Below are 18,238 nucleotides of genomic sequence, written 5' to 3' on the forward strand. Positions count from 1 at the left end.
GGTTTATGAATGAACACTCATCATCATCAACTACCAACAGATGGATAGAAAAGATGAAAATTAATGAAACTGCGCAAAATTAAGAGGAAGGACTCGGACCTTCGCTGTTCTTATTACCGCGGAGATGCTCAAAAAACCTGTTTTAATCCACCTAGTGGTGTAATGATACCTTTCTCATGTATAAAGCTTGCTTCAAATAGAATTGGAACAAAGACAATTGCCTGTATTTCAGTTATTTATTATTGTATTCAAGATCTTTTTTTATACAAATGTAGCGTTTTCTTCATACTTTTAAGAAAAAATACGGATAAAATTATTCGTCACGGTTTTGAAGGAATTCTCGAATTTTTCCTGTAACACGGCTCAGTAGGCGGCGCACACCTTCTTCGTCCATCGTTTTAGCTATCTTTTTCCACCAGGTCGTCATCTGATTGATGTCTTTGACAACGTTTCCCTTTGCCTTGAGTCTCCTCTTCATGATTGCCCAGTATTTCTCAATAGGGCGGAACTGGGGGCAGTTGAGTGGGTTAAGGTTTTTCGGAACAAACTGGACCCCTTTCTCTGCATACCATTCTTAAACGGCTTTGCTGTAATGACAGCTTACCAAATCTGGCCAAAACATTACAGGATGGTCGTGGGATCGAATGAACGGCAAAATTCGTTTTTGGAGACACTCTTTTTGGTATAGTTCCGATGTCATTTGTCTTACTTTTAACGAAAACTTTCGTTTTTTTGCCGCAGGTGCAAATGCCCGGCCAAATCATAAATTTTCTTGCAAATTTGTCGGCAAAAACAAATTTAAATTTGGCTGGAACATCCCCCCGAGCCGTTGCCAAGTAAAATTTTTGACCTGGGATTTGACCGAAGTCAGCCTCGACACAGGTTTCATCGTCCATCAGAAGACACCCGTTGAACTTGGTCAGCACCTGGTCATATAGTTTCCGAGCACGAATTTTGACCACACTATTCTGTTCCATGGTCCGATTTGGCTGTTTGCTAGCTCGATACGACTTGATTCCTTCCCGGAGTCGAGTTCTCCTCACGGTACTATGGGCAGCACCGAATTTTCTGACCAAATCGATCGGCTTGAGGCTTCCGAATCGTCGTCAATGTTTTCTTATACCGTTTGATAACGCGTCATACGGTATTTCTGGGCAATTTCAGCTGTTTAGCTAGCCTAGATGCAGACCACAATGGATTTTCCAAATAACTGTGCACAATTTTTTTTCCTTCTTTCGGCTTCCATGTTGATTGTTTACAAAGTACAGTCGATTTTCGGAATGTCAAAAATCATACGTGAAGCTGACAAAATTCCCGACACGTGGGCGCCAAGAGCTTCCAAATCCGTCCACCAGGAGCGCCACAATATGAGCAAAAGTTTGTTCCAATTCTAAATGAAGCAAGCTTTAATACTGAGATATTCTATTCAAAATGTTTTTCTTCGTTTTTTGAAAGAAACCAAGGGGTTGTTTGTGCATTAACTAGTAGTACATACAGAATGAAACAGTGCTTTGCACGTGTAGGTAATCATGAAGAAAACGATGTGGGTTCACTATTATACGTACTTCCAGCACCGGAACCCGAGAGCCGGTAGAATCGAAGTCGGTTCGTAAGGCCACCAACTAACATGACGTACAAACTCTACTAATTTTTATTCAAATTTTGAGGATTTCATATGATTTTGTCATCGTACTCTAAACGACGGTTTAAATTTTTGGTGAATCCGAAATATGCAGTAATTGTTGGTAGGACCATAAAACCTTTCATTTGACCCTAAGACTGGGAATATCGGATAGCCAGAATTGATTTGTTTAGCTGCCTACTGATAATGGCACCGGTTTTTTAAGTCCAGTTTAGAAATTTTTTCACTGTTTTTGTTTCGCTGCTTTAAGGGCTGAGGCCAGTAGGTCGCGTAAAACCACGTGGCTCGCTGTGCGTATTACATTTCTCTCCATGCTCTCTCGCAAATGTGCAAAATGATTTTCGATGTGGCCGGGTGGCCAAGAAAGTTTCGATATTTTCGGTTACAAATTTGACTACATTGCATAAAATACAATAAAGCTACCGCTTGTTTGGCAACCTTTTTGAGCCGATTTTATTTCAGTCTCATGTTTCGTTACGTTATTAGGGAACACGAGCAGAAAACATGGCGCCGCCATAGAAATCGACTTACCTTCACAAAAATAACATTCAATTAATTTTTATCGCGGCAACATATATGTTTTTATGCACTAATCGCATCTAAATTAAATAATCTAGACATTGTCAGGATAGATTTTTGATCCATGCTCCTGAAAATATGCAATTCTTCCTTCAGAAAAAAAGACTTTTCCGAGCGCTAAAATGAATGAATCATTCTGAAATTTTCACTGAATAATCTAAACTAATTTTCTAAGAGCTTGTCAGTTTGGTTTTTTGATATTTGTCACCGTTTCTGAGAAAATCAGATTTGAAGCGTTAAAATAGCCTTCTAAATAACCCTAAAACACACAGGCCCCAGCCCTGTGACTGTGTACAATATTTAACACACTTTACTCTATAGCTCCGGAAGTCCGGAAGTCGGATCCGAAAGAAATTCAGGAAATCCGTATGGGACCACGGGACCTTTCATTTGTATCTAAGTAAATGGAAATCGGTCAAACCAACGCTGAGAAAAGTGAGAGAGATCTATTTTGGAATATATGACCACTATTTGCGGTACTTTCGGAACCGGAGATCGGGAACCAGGATAGCCGGTATCGGTTTGTTTGTCATTTTCGATTGATTCCACTGTTGTTACAGTACCACTGAAGTGTATTTCAGATCGGGGAATTTATCAGTTAAAAGACTGGAAAGTTCAAAGTTGGTTAGATGGACTGATAGGCAAAGTCATTTACACGGATTCCGGATTCTAACGGTTTGTCTGTTAAATAATAATAATGTAGCATTAACGAAAAAAAAAAATTAAATTAAACCTAATCAAATAATCAAATATGACTAAGGGCAAATTTAGTTAGTTTTCTACTTCTAGATGCATAATTTATGTCAGTTTCTAAATTTAAATAAAGATTTTATAACAAGAAAAACTGGCAGCCCCAGCAATGTTTTACTTGTGTTTCAAATATAGAAAAAATAGAGCGGCATCGTATGCCAGTTGCAAATTTGACAGAACTGTTCGAATAAATAAAACTAGAACGGCTTGCTGGGGATACATTTGTTCCAGTTTCAATTCTATTATAGATCTTCCATATAAAACTTCTAGCTTCTGAATTTGCTCTAAACACAAATACAAAAAACCTGTTCTAATCCTCCTAGTGGTGTAATGATGTCTTTCTCATATCAATCATACTATCATATATAGTACTTAGTATTCTTCAAAATAGTTTTCTTCGATTCTTGAATATAACTTAAAATAACTGAAATCCAAATTTAATAACTGAAATCGTTTTATTTGACCGTGCACTGATGAAAACTATCAATGGGAGAAAATTTGAGGTCGATTTAGATTTTTTTTACGGTTTCGCCCTTTTCAGTGATGGTATAAAATTTTTAACGCATTTTATCCTATATTTCCGGATCCGGACGAAATTGAGGAATTCCGTATGGGACCGCAGGACCTTTTATTTGAACCTAAGTTTGTGAAAACCGGTCGCGCTATCTATGAGAAAAGTTAGAAAGTTTTTTTTGCACATTTTACCCCTCCGGAACCGGACATCAGATCTAAATAAAATTCAGGAATTTTGTATGCGACAACAAAACCATTTATTTGAATCCAAGTTTGTGAAAATCGGTTCAGCCATCTTCGAGAAAAGTTGGTGCAAAAAAACGTTACATACACATTGTGATGAAAACCATAAAACCAATTATTAGCAAATTCCTGTCAGACCAAAAATTTGAAATTTTTAAGTAATAGAATTGAATTTAAAATCATTAGTTGTACGTATACCTAGGATTTCGGAAAACCGTTCGGCTGCCACGACTTGCTCTTTTAAAACCCCATTTTATTTCTAATGTTTCTGACAGTCAATAAACAATGTTTACGATTTCAATGCGTTGATGAGCAAATAAATCAAATGATAACTGTTAAAATGCACAATATATCGATCTGTTTTTTTTTTAAATAGGATTCTAAATGCTCGTAGAGGAATCAGTAAAATAATCAGGAAGTACGATTTCTTCTCTCCGCTGGTTTTAAATCAGTTTTATTTCCAATAGCTTAACTAAATTATCTTCTATGAGAAATCTTTCTACAATTGATCTGATTCTAGCAGATCAATCAATAACATTTAGGGTTTCAAATTAAGCAATGATTAGTTCAATTAGTAATATATTCTATTCTAGCAGCTTTGAACTAATCGACTAGAACACTATCGAATGTAAACCCTAAAATTGTTTTGGGAAATATAGATATAGCCTTATATAATTTAAATCATTACTTATTGAAGTTCCAAAAGCTCAAACTAAATTCAATTCAACTTCATCTACATCAATATAAACGTTCTTGTGATCCTACTATGGAATAGTTGAGGACCTTCAAAAGAAAATTAAATATAGATTCACTGAACAAATCAATCCATTTTCTAAATCTTTCTAAGATACTATACTGGAATAGTTGAAGACCTTCAAAAGAAAATTAAATATAGATTCACTTAACAAATCAATCTATTTTCTAAATCTTTCTAAGATTCTATACTGGTCCTCAGAAACCAGTTTAAACTCTCAGAAAGGAACTCAAATACTTCCTGTAATCGGTGAATAAGATCAAAGTCGACAACTCTTCCAATTTGAGTCCTTTTGACATCTAACAGAAATATAAGCATAACACAAGTATTGTCTCAAGATGACATTACTAAGACAAATTATGATGATACAAGGGTAATCATTAGAAAACTTAAAAACATGAAGGCTCTTAAAAATGTTCAATAATTTTGTTGAAAATTTCCCTTTTTTACTTAGAGATTTTGCCATAAATTTTGAATATGAGTTGAATACTTATTTAAAAATTTAACAAAATCTAACAGAAGCATCCAAATCAGCCTTATTTTTCAAAATTATGCTGTTATTGGTAACAACTAAAAAAACTCTATTGCATCCTATTTGATTTAAAACTGTCTGCAAGCCTCTAAAAATCGTTGGACGAGACGTGGGTTATTGGCATATTTCCAATGGACAAATAACTGAAATAACTTCAACACTTGTACAGAACATTTCGCTCAAACGCTAAATTGGGTATTGTCTCCTACTTTTCAATTGTTGAAAAAAATCATTATTCTAACAACTGTTACGCATAGGTGAGTTAGTAATATTTTTCCTGGTTTTTCACAAAAATTTCCGACTTTTTCCCGGTTTTCCCAGTCACTTGCCACCCTGCTCTTATGTAACTATATTGTTTTGGTTGTTTTCCATAGGTGGGTTCCATAGGTAGCAGCAGTGAGTGATCCCGAAACATAATATATTGAAGATGATCAAACTGTCCTGTGAAAAAAATTAGAGACCATGTAGACAACGAATAAAACTTCCCTCCCCCTCGTACGCAAACGTAGATTTTTATGAAACCAGAGAGTCTACGTGGTTTATGAATGAACACTCATCATCATCAACTACCAACAGATGGATAGAAAAGATGAAAATTAATGAAACTGCGCAAAATTAAGAGGAAGGACTCGGACCTTCGCTGTTCTTATTACCGCGGAGATGCTCAAAAAACCTGTTTTAATCCACCTAGTGGTGTAATGATACCTTTCTCATGTATAAAGCTTGCTTCAAATAGAATTGGAACAAAGACAATTGCCTGTATTTCAGTTATTTATTATTGTATTCAAGATCTTTTTTTATACAAATGTAGCGTTTTCTTCATACTTTTAAGAAAAAATACGGATAAAATTATTCGTCACGGTTTTGAAGGAATTCTCGAATTTTTCCTGTAACACGGCTCAGTAGGCGGCGCACACCTTCTTCGTCCATCGTTTTAGCTATCTTTTTCCACCAGGTCGTCATCTGATTGATGTCTTTGACAACGTTTCCCTTTGCCTTGAGTCTCCTCTTCATGATTGCCCAGTATTTCTCAATAGGGCGGAACTGGGGGCAGTTGAGTGGGTTAAGGTTTTTCGGAACAAACTGGACCCCTTTCTCTGCATACCATTCTTAAACGGCTTTGCTGTAATGACAGCTTACCAAATCTGGCCAAAACATTACAGGATGGTCGTGGGATCGAATGAACGGCAAAATTCGTTTTTGGAGACACTCTTTTTGGTATAGTTCCGATGTCATTTGTCTTACTTTTAACGAAAACTTTCGTTTTTTTGCCGCAGGTGCAAATGCCCGGCCAAATCATAAATTTTCTTGCAAATTTGTCGGCAAAAACAAATTTAAATTTGGCTGGAACATCCCCCCGAGCCGTTGCCAAGTAAAATTTTTGACCTGGGATTTGACCGAAGTCAGCCTCGACACAGGTTTCATCGTCCATCAGAAGACACCCGTTGAACTTGGTCAGCACCTGGTCATATAGTTTCCGAGCACGAATTTTGACCACACTATTCTGTTCCATGGTCCGATTTGGCTGTTTGCTAGCTCGATACGACTTGATTCCTTCCCGGAGTCGAGTTCTCCTCACGGTACTATGGGCAGCACCGAATTTTCTGACCAAATCGATCGGCTTGAGGCTTCCGAATCGTCGTCAATGTTTTCTTATACCGTTTGATAACGCGTCATACGGTATTTCTGGGCAATTTCAGCTGTTTAGCTAGCCTAGATGCAGACCACAATGGATTTTCCAAATAACTGTGCACAATTTTTTTTCCTTCTTTCGGCTTCCATGTTGATTGTTTACAAAGTACAGTCGATTTTCGGAATGTCAAAAATCATACGTGAAGCTGACAAAATTCCCGACACGTGGGCGCCAAGAGCTTCCAAATCCGTCCACCAGGAGCGCCACAATATGAGCAAAAGTTTGTTCCAATTCTAAATGAAGCAAGCTTTAATACTGAGATATTCTATTCAAAATGTTTTTCTTCGTTTTTTGAAAGAAACCAAGGGGTTGTTTGTGCATTAACTAGTAGTACATACAGAATGAAACAGTGCTTTGCACGTGTAGGTAATCATGGAGAAAACGATGTGGGTTCACTATTATACGTACTTCCAGCACCGGAACCCGAGAGCCGGTAGAATCGAAGTCGGTTCGTAAGGCCACCAACTAACATGACGTACAAACTCTACTAATTTTTATTCAAATTTTGAGGATTTCATATGATTTTGTCATCGTACTCTAAACGACGGTTTAAATTTTTGGTGAATCCGAAATATGCAGTAATTGTTGGTAGGACCATAAAACCTTTCATTTGACCCTAAGACTGGGAATATCGGATAGCCAGAATTGATTTGTTTAGCTGCCTACTGATAATGGCACCGGTTTTTTAAGTCCAGTTTAGAAATTTTTTCACTGTTTTTGTTTCGCTGCTTTAAGGGCTGAGGCCAGTAGGTCGCGTAAAACCACGTGGCTCGCTGTGCGTATTACATTTCTCTCCATGCTCTCTCGCAAATGTGCAAAATGATTTTCGATGTGGCCGGGTGGCCAAGAAAGTTTCGATATTTTCGGTTACAAATTTGACTACATTGCATAAAATACAATAAAGCTACCGCTTGTTTGGCAACCTTTTTGAGCCGATTTTATTTCAGTCTCATGTTTCGTTACGTTATTAGGGAACACGAGCAGAAAACATGGCGCCGCCATAGAAATCGACTTACCTTCACAAAAATAACATTCAATTAATTTTTATCGCGGCAACATATATGTTTTTATGCACTAATCGCATCTAAATTAAATAATCTAGACATTGTCAGGATAGATTTTTGATCCATGCTCCTGAAAATATGCAATTCTTCCTTCAGAAAAAAAGACTTTTCCGAGCGCTAAAATGAATGAATCATTCTGAAATTTTCACTGAATAATCTAAACTAATTTTCTAAGAGCTTGTCAGTTTGGTTTTTTGATATTTGTCACCGTTTCTGAGAAAATCAGATTTGAAGCGTTAAAATAGCCTTCTAAATAACCCTAAAACACACAGGCCCCAGCCCTGTGACTGTGTACAATATTTAACACACTTTACTCTATAGCTCCGGAAGTCCGGAAGTCGGATCCGAAAGAAATTCAGGAAATCCGTATGGGACCACGGGACCTTTCATTTGTATCTAAGTAAATGGAAATCGGTCAAACCAACGCTGAGAAAAGTGAGAGAGATCTATTTTGGAATATATGACCACTATTTGCGGTACTTTCGGAACCGGAGATCGGGAACCAGGATAGCCGGTATCGGTTTGTTTGTCATTTTCGATTGATTCCACTGTTGTTACAGTACCACTGAAGTGTATTTCAGATCGGGGAATTTATCAGTTAAAAGACTGGAAAGTTCAAAGTTGGTTAGATGGACTGATAGGCAAAGTCATTTACACGGATTCCGGATTCTAACGGTTTATCTGTTAAATAATAATAATGTAGCATTAACGAAAAAAAAAAATTAAATTAAACCTAATCAAATAATCAAATATGACTAAGGGCAAATTTAGTTAGTTTTCTACTTCTAGATGCATAATTTATGTCAGTTTCTAAATTTAAATAAAGATTTTATAACAAGAAAAACTGGCAGCCCCAGCAATGTTTTACTTGTGTTTCAAATATAGAAAAAATAGAGCGGCATCGTATGCCAGTTGCAAATTTGACAGAACTGTTCGAATAAATAAAACTAGAACGGCTTGCTGGGGATACATTTGTTCCAGTTTCAATTCTATTATAGATCTTCCATATAAAACTTCTAGCTTCTGAATTTGCTCTAAACACAAATACAAAAAACCTGTTCTAATCCTCCTAGTGGTGTAATGATGTCTTTCTCATATCAATCATACTATCATATATAGTACTTAGTATTCTTCAAAATAGTTTTCTTCGATTCTTGAATATAACTTAAAATAACTGAAATCCAAATTTAATAACTGAAATCGTTTTATTTGACCGTGCACTGATGAAAACTATCAATGGGAGAAAATTTGAGGTCGATTTAGATTTTTTTTACGGTTTCGCCCTTTTCAGTGATGGTATAAAATTTTTAACGCATTTTATCCTATATTTCCGGATCCGGACGAAATTGAGGAATTCCGTATGGGACCGCAGGACCTTTTATTTGAACCTAAGTTTGTGAAAACCGGTCGCGCTATCTATGAGAAAAGTTAGAAAGTTTTTTTTGCACATTTTACCCCTCCGGAACCGGACATCAGATCTAAATAAAATTCAGGAATTTTGTATGCGACAACAAAACCATTTATTTGAATCCAAGTTTGTGAAAATCGGTTCAGCCATCTTCGAGAAAAGTTGGTGCAAAAAAACGTTACATACACATTGTGATGAAAACCATAAAACCAATTATTAGCAAATTCCTGTCAGACCAAAAATTTGAAATTTTTAAGTAATAGAATTGAATTTAAAATCATTAGTTGTACGTATACCTAGGATTTCGGAAAACCGTTCGGCTGCCACGACTTGCTCTTTTAAAACCCCATTTTATTTCTAATGTTTCTGACAGTCAATAAACAATGTTTACGATTTCAATGCGTTGATGAGCAAATAAATCAAATGATAACTGTTAAAATGCACAATATATCGATCTGTTTTTTTTTAAATAGGATTCTAAATGCTCGTAGAGGAATCAGTAAAATAATCAGGAAGTACGATTTCTTCTCTCCGCTGGTTTTAAATCAGTTTTATTTCCAATAGCTTAACTAAATTATCTTCTATGAGAAATCTTTCTACAATTGATCTGATTCTAGCAGATCAATCAATAACATTTAGGGTTTCAAATTAAGCAATGATTAGTTCAATTAGTAATATATTCTATTCTAGCAGCTTTGAACTAATCGACTAGAACACTATCGAATGTAAACCCTAAAATTGTTTTGGGAAATATAGATATAGCCTTATATAATTTAAATCATTACTTATTGAAGTTCCAAAAGCTCAAACTAAATTCAATTCAACTTCATCTACATCAATATAAACGTTCTTGTGATCCTACTATGGAATAGTTGAGGACCTTCAAAAGAAAATTAAATATAGATTCACTGAACAAATCAATCCATTTTCTAAATCTTTCTAAGATACTATACTGGAATAGTTGAAGACCTTCAAAAGAAAATTAAATATAGATTCACTTAACAAATCAATCTATTTTCTAAATCTTTCTAAGATTCTATACTGGTCCTCAGAAACCAGTTTAAACTCTCAAAAAAGGAACTCAAATACTTCCTGTAATCGGTGAATAAGATCAAAGTCGACAACTCTTCCAATTTGAGTCCTTTTGACATCTAACAGAAATATAAGCATAACACAAGTATTGTCTCAAGATGACATTACTAAGACAAATTATGATGATACAAGGGTAATCATTAGAAAACTTAAAAACATGAAGGCTCTTAAAAATGTTCAATAATTTTGTTGAAAATTTCCCTTTTTTACTTAGAGATTTTGCCATAAATTTTGAATATGAGTTGAATACTTATTTAAAAATTTAACAAAATCTAACAGAAGCATCCAAATCAGCCTTATTTTTCAAAATTATGCTGTTATTGGTAACAACTAAAAAAACTCTATTGCATCCTATTTGATTTAAAACTGTCTGCAAGCCTCTAAAAATCGTTGGACGAGACGTGGGTTATTGGCATATTTCCAATGGACAAATAACTGAAATAACTTCAACACTTGTACAGAACATTTCGCTCAAACGCTAAATTGGGTATTGTCTCCTACTTTTCAATTGTTGAAAAAAATCATTATTCTAACAACTGTTACGCATAGGTGAGTTAGTAATATTTTTCCTGGTTTTTCACAAAAATTCCCGACTTTTTCCCGGTTTTCCCAGTCACTTGCCACCCTGCTCTTATGTAACTATATTGTTTTGGTTGTTTTCCATAGGTGGGGGGATTGTAATTACCGAGCGCAAAACTTTAATGAAACACTGTACTTCTGAAAACCTTTTTTCCTTATTGATTCTTACTTTATTTTGTTGGTAATACGATATTACGCCTTAGACGCCTCCCACGTTAAGAATATTAGCAAGAGTTATGGAGTGGGTTGACAATCCAAACACGCTTAGTAAAGTACCAGTTGTCAAATCTACAATTGCACTCTGCTCCGTAGCTTGATAATGATCCGCCCTTTCTCATTCTACTAAAAACAGGAGTCACCAGTCATCGTTTGACATCGCGTAGGTATGCAATCGGGGCTTGTAACGAGCTAAGTCAATTAAACTGCCGATAGGAAACAGTATGGTATGATATTTGTCTCTTCTTCCGGGAAATCCTACACCTTCCTCCCACAAGAAAAAATGATATCGGATAGCGATTAAAAACATAAACTTTGAAAATGTTAAGCCTTTTTATGACCGTGTTGTAGAGAGCCTATATTACAATTCTTATAGCCTTTTTTTTGTCCTCATTTGAGCTAATAAAATTCACATCACTAGCTATTATTCAAAAGACATTAGATTCACAGGTAGTTTATTGGCAAACTCGGGAGTAATCTGTGTAATCACAGTATTCAAAGCGTTCATCCAAAGAGAGGAAAGCTCTGCAGAACCAGATCGAAATTTGTAAATGTGACCATGTTGCTGATTAACAAGTTGAAACGTGTCGCTCTGAGTAATATCTTTGACTTCAACGTGCCAACCTTCCAAAGTACATATTTTTGAAGGCTCGCGTTTGTAATCGGTGCGTTGGTTCCTGTAAAATATTTAATGTTTTTTATGAGAAATTTCAAAACAATTCGTGATATACGTACCCTTTGAACGATTTTGGAGAAAAATAAACCAACGAATTCGCCCATATTTGTACCCAATAACGCTGCCAGGACGATACGGTTGGTTTGCGTTTATGTTTCATTAAAGTTTTGCGCCTTAAGCATCCTTGAAATCCTAATATGTCGGTTGAAATTTCCGTATCGGTTTCGAATCCTATTACACCATCTGAACTACCAGTAGAAGTTGTATCGGTTGTAATTTTGTTTTCTAATACAGAGTCATCTAATAAGTGTCGTAATTTGACAAATGATTCTGCTCGATTAATTGTAGTGGCACTGCTATGCACAGCTGTACATGAAATTTTGTTGAAGATACTGAAATTGAATTTTAAATTTGTTAATTTATCTTCGGAAATAATGATATCAATCATTTTCTAAATGTTATGATAACTGAATATAATTACGTTATAGTTCTGTTGAACAGTTGTATCGTTTTTCTGAAACTTTGTGCGTACCTCCGAGAAAATATGAGAGCCATAAATAATCTTTTGTGTAGATCGCGGAAATGTTTTACCGAATTTTCAACAACTGGACGCTCGGTTATCAGTTCGGTAATTGAATTGATTACAGAGCGTTCGACAGTAAAATTTTAGCTGAACTGTCAAACAACTACATAACAGTTCTGTAAATTAGACGGTATCAACTAACGAATGGTTTTATCAGATACTCAGTAGAAATAAAGGGACGAATGATTGTCTTGTATTACTGTCGTCTGACATACAAATTGCCTTCGCCCACAAGCAACAAATGGCATCTGTATTTTTAGACATTAAAGGAGCATTTGATCCAGTTTCCATTGATGTTCTTTCAAACAAGTTCCGCCAACATGGACTTCCAGCGGTTATAAATAATTATTTGCACAACCGTTTGTCAGAGAAGCGCATGCATTTTTCACATGACGATTTGGCAACATTCAGAATTAGCTACATGGGTTTCCCACAAGGTTCATGCCTCAGTCCGCTCCTCTATCATTTTTACGTGAATGACTTTGACAGCTGTCTAGTATCCCCATGCACACTAAGACATTTGGCAGATGATGGTGTGGTTCCAGTTACTGGACCCAAAGCTGTTGATCTGCAAAAAACCATTGCAAGAGACCTTCGATATCTTGTCCGTTTGGGTTGTTCATCTGGGTATCGAATTCTCTGCGGCGAAAACAGAGCTTGTCGTATTTTCAAGAAAGCATGATTCCGCGCAGCTTTAGCTTCATATGATGTGAAGAATCATCGCGCAGGTTTTGACTTTCAAGTACCTCGGGGTGTGGTTTGATTCCAAATGCACGTGGGGAGGACACATTAGGTATTTGATAAAAAATTCCAACAAAGAGTAAATTTTCTTCGAACAATAACAGGATCATGGTGGGATGCTTACCCGGAAGATCTAATAACATTGTATCAGACAACGATACTTTCAGTGATGGAATATGGATGCGTTTGCTTTCGTTCCGCTGCAAACTCTCATATTATCAAACTTGAGCGAATTCAGTACCGTATTTTGCGAATTGCTTTAGGCTGCATGCATTCGACACATACAATGAGTCTTGAAGTTCTGACGGAAGTTTTTCCATTGAAAGACCGCTTTGTGAGCTTTCATCACGACTGCTAATAAGATTTGAGCTACTGAAACCTCTGATAATTAGTAACTTCGGAAGACTAGTCGAACTTCAATCTCAAACAAGATTCATGACAGTATATTTTAACCATATGTCACAGGAAATCAACCCTTCAAGATATATTCCTATCCGTGTCAGCATCCTTAATGTCCCTGACTCAACTTTATTTTTTGACACGTTCATGCAGCGAAAAAAATATTTTCAAGTAAGTTCAGGCATTTTGACTCTGAGAAAATGTTTTACACGGACGGATCACGAATTGAAGAGGCGACAGAGTTTTGTATGTTCAACAATAATGTTTCGGTCTCGTTTAAGCTACAAGAACCTGAATCTGTCAGCAGAGTTAGCAAATAAAACAGTGCCTGAACGACATATTGAATAATAATTCACTATAGTCTGGGTCCCGGCTCATTGTTCCATTCCAGGCAATGAAAGTAACGATATTTTCGTCAAACGTGGTGGGGTAAAGATGATCTGGGTCGGTGGATGCACTCAATTATTCCTAAAATATCGACAAAGGCATGGTTCAGGGGACTGGATTTGAGTAGGGATTTCATTCGTGTGATGTCCAGACTCATGTCCAATCACTACACTTTAGATGCACATCTCCTTAGAATTGGACATTCCGAGACTAGTCATTGTGCTTGTGGCGAAGGTTACCGCGATATTAACCTTCCTTACATGAAATCCTTACAGTAAATCCATTGGAGTTCCAATTTAATGTTTATTTTAAGTTAGACTCCTTCCTTTTCCAAGAGTTTAAGCAATAGACGGCTATCTTACATTGAATAAAAGTGATGAACTGATACAAACAAACCTGAAACAGTTATAAGATCATGTACAAATAAATATTTATTTCTAATGTAATTTATAATAGCAAATAGCTTGATAACAGTGTTTAGATTACCTAATGAATTCCGACATACTAATGATATTCGAAATGCAGTAGGTTTAAAGTACTATGTATAGTGGCGAAGAAAGACTTATGTATATTGCCTTATGAAATAAACGTATTTATGAGAAAAAACTAACGAATGGCTCGGTTTTTTTTTGGTAAAAATAATCGATTTATTAAGTTTTTCTAATTTCATAAAATAACACAATTTTTCATTTTGTCATTTTGTTTTTCGAATTTGAACATTTTTTACAGTGACGAGTAAATAAGCGTAGTGTCAGTCACTGTCTAATATTGTCTCAAGAAAAAAAAAACAAAATAATGTTTATAAGATGCAGCCGGTGTTAGTTAAAGGACAATAAAAACAACATTTTCAAAAATCGACTTTATGTCTCGGTTGACATGAATTATGAGCACATTTCAACATTACTGCAGAATCGGTCGAGTCCGACAAAAATTGCCCTCGGACGATAGGCATTGGCCACAAGTGGATATATAGTGGTATGAATTTATGCTCTGCCTGTATAAGTATACAAAAAGTGTTGAGTAATTCTAATGTTTTAAGGCCAGTTTCCTCCAATAAACGTATTTTTTTAAATCGACTTATTGTTTAAACTATATTTCAAAATAAACAAAAAAAAACAGCATCGATAAAAAGCTGCTCAAATTCGTTTGATTTTTTGGTGAGGGCCTTCATTTCTTGGAAACGAATCATCGGAAAAACTAAAGCAAAACAGTTTCATATTCTGTATCAAATTGTCTATGGTCGGAATTTTTCGATTTGCGACACTTTTTGCACTTTTAATTGTTAATAATTTTTTAAAATATTAATGAATTGTAGATCCGACCACGTTGATACGTGCTATAGTTTGGAATACGACTAATACACTGTTGAGGAAACGTGGTTTCGAGAAAAGGCCGAACAAAGTTTTTATTCACGACGTGCCAACTTCTCGGTCGCGTATACCCTCGGAACTAATTTTACATAATTTCTAAGAGTATTTTTTAGCAATTTACGGACAAAAATCGAAATCGATTATTAAAAAATGTATACCCTTGTGTCCACCTGTTTCTCAACTAGGCCCTCAAGAGATTTTTCCCTTTTCGCTTTTCTCTAACTATTGTGGGCAAAACATTGTAGGACTTTGTTCATAATTTCAAAATTCTTTATGTATTCCTCAAAATCTATTTCGTCCCCTTAAAATTATTTCCCCCGGGCCCAATACCATTGTGTTAACCTTTTTTCCAACCCTCGAAACAGTTGTTAAGGATCAAGTGTAAACTAAGTTTCCTGATGTTAGAAATTTGTGTATTACGTACTTCATATTTGATATGTATGTCATAGATCTACACCATGATACCAACATGTTTTGTGAAAAGCAGTTTACCGAAAGAATAAAGAATACCGTATTTATTGCCTTTGGCTTTTTCGAACAAAGGTTTCTATTTCGCTGGAATTTTTATAAAAGGTATGAAAATCTTTTTTTGGAAGCAAAATCTACGAGAGAAAATACATATAGAAATGTGTTAGTTGCTGATGGAGTGTGTGGTAGTGCAAAATGGAAAAGGTTTTGTTTTAAGTTCCTACTTTTCTTGAAATGCCATTATAAGCAGAATCGACTGATGAATCATTTCAAACTATATGATAGTTTTATCTGATCAAATCCGGATAAAACATGATGAAACTTGTTTTTACGCACACATTATTGACATCACCTATACCTAGGGTGTTCTTCTTATGTCAATTTCCAGAATAGCCTTCAATGCGCGTAGTAATCCACGTATGATGTCTTCAATTGACTCAAAATGGCTTCCCTGGAGCAGTCGTTTGACTTGGTTGAATAGCCAGAAGTCACACGGAGTTAAATCAGGTGAATACCGTGGTTACGGAACGATGTTGGTTGAATTTTTGGCGAAAAAATCAGAATCAATGCAGTATACGACGATGCATTATAGTAGTGCAAAACCTAACAGTTGTCGGCTCAAAATTCCGGCCTCTTTCTACGAATAGCTCCACGCGAATGGTGAATAACACTCAATGTTACGGGACGAAGGACAGTTCGGAAACTTCTTTTTAGCCAACTCGAAATTGATGGTTTTTTTTTAACAATTTTTATTCAGGCCTATTTGCGTATAGCTTTACGTGGCCGATTTACCCATGTTTTGTTACATAAAATTATTTTTTTTTGCATTGTTGGATCTCGTTGTCACCCTTCTTCTAGGGGGAGAGGAGCTTCCATTTCCTTCTAGCGAAGATTGGAGGTCATTTTGTCCGTTGCTCGTATCATCCATTGCTATATCGTTGGTTTTGTAAACGGTTTCCGTTTCCTTGTTTTCGTTGTTGAGCACCGTCTTGGGTTCATTTGCAGTTGCCGTAGATGCGCTTTGTACATTGATTGCAGTTGATAGTTGGTTAGATGGTGAAGGTGTTTTTGAAACAGGAGCACTGCATTCACTAGTTTCCGTTGTTGAGCGGTTGTCCTTGTTTTTGTTTGTTTTCGCAGTTTCAGTGCAAGGTTTGCCGTAGTGTGCAGGTTGTTCACAAAACTGACATGTAACCAATTGATTTTCATACGTAATCAACGTTTTACACGGATGTATCCCGTCTTGACCACAAATGATGTAAGATGGAATTGCTTTACGTAGTTGCATACGTACCACTCGCACGCCATTCCGGATATCCGGGAAAAAATTCCGCCATACTTCCTTTTCGATGGAAAGAACTTCACCGTACTGCGACATGCATTCCCGAACATACCCCTCGCTGGTCTGCGGGGGAAGGTCATGCACGCGTACTTCTATGGCATTGTCCACCATGTACACAGGGATTTTATATTTAACATTGTCATGATCAATACTGTGCACCCCGTTATTAACCGAAGCAAATGCAATTGCGTCTTTTTCACGTTTAAACATAATGTACACACAGTTCGACGCCTTGTTGAATTGAATCTCACTTACATCATTAACGTTTAGATGCATTCGTTCCTTTAGCAAGATTTCAATTTCGGTTGCTGCAGGTCTAACTTTGCAGCGCTTGAAATCAATACAAATTGAATTTGGCCTTGTAGGCCAAGTTTCAGGCTTTGTTAAATCGTATTTGCCCATTTCGTACACTCTATTGTTCACTGCACTGTATCGTCTTTGTTTCTGTCGTCGCGACCGTAAGAAATTTTGGACTGCGTCGGATGCGATGCGAGCACGAACTGAAATTGATGGTTGAAGTAAGCTTCAAGCTAGAAATTTAATGTTGATTTATGAATTCATTCCTTCTTTTACATTTTAGTTTACTTACAATATAAGTCTTCTTCGTGTACAATTCGTCCTATTGTAACAGTCCAATATTTTAGCTGCATGTAATATCCTAGGTTTTAATCATTTTAATTTGAAGACTTCATTTTATGATCTATATTCAGGCGCGTACCCAGAAAAAAATTTCGGGGGGTGTTTCAGAACATGTTGATCAATTTCCATACAAATGGAACTTTTTATATAATTATTTGAAATTTTTTTATTGTGGAGTCGTTTGTTGAAAATTATTCATTTTATTTTTTACTTATTTGAAAAAAAGAGTTTACATAATATCATACTTTTTTGAGTTTCGGAGGGGGTTTGAACCCCTAAAACACCCCCCTGTATACGCGCCTGTCTATATTTAAGTTCAATTAGAATTTTTAATCAGGAAATACATTTTATCGAGGCACTTGTTTCTTATCGTGTGTGACACTAGTTTATGTTTGACATTTCTGCCTGTACCGACATTTCAAAGGGGCTTATCGCTTCTCCTCTTTGACGCAGCATGATCGCTGATCTGTGTTGCCAACACTCAAATAGTGTTCGTTGTTGACAGTTTGGTGGGTCGGAAGGAATTCGGAGTGCAGCACACCTCGATAATCAAAGAAAACTGTCAAAA

At 36.1% G+C, this 18,238-nt stretch overlaps 1 protein-coding gene across 2 annotated transcripts in view; it reads right to left on the reverse strand.

Moving 5' to 3' along the window:
• Positions 1 to 11,379: 11,379 nt before the first annotated feature.
• Positions 11,380 to 18,238, reverse strand: part of LOC131432886 (ras-specific guanine nucleotide-releasing factor RalGPS2) — a 64,498-nt gene continuing 57,639 nt past the window's right edge. For both annotated transcript variants that reach the window (XM_058599453.1, XM_058599454.1), the window contains exons 8-9: positions 11,801 to 12,133; positions 11,380 to 11,742 (exon numbers count right to left, since the gene is read on the reverse strand). In XM_058599453.1, coding sequence (XP_058455436.1) covers positions 11,490 to 11,742; positions 11,801 to 12,133 — 586 coding nt within the window. In that variant the 3' untranslated portion in view covers positions 11,380 to 11,489. The remainder of the gene's footprint in view (positions 11,743 to 11,800; positions 12,134 to 18,238) is intronic.

The sequence above is a fragment of the Malaya genurostris genome, chromosome 2 (genome assembly GCF_030247185.1).
Source record: "Malaya genurostris strain Urasoe2022 chromosome 2, Malgen_1.1, whole genome shotgun sequence".
Lineage (NCBI taxonomy): Eukaryota > Metazoa > Arthropoda > Insecta > Diptera > Culicidae > Malaya > Malaya genurostris.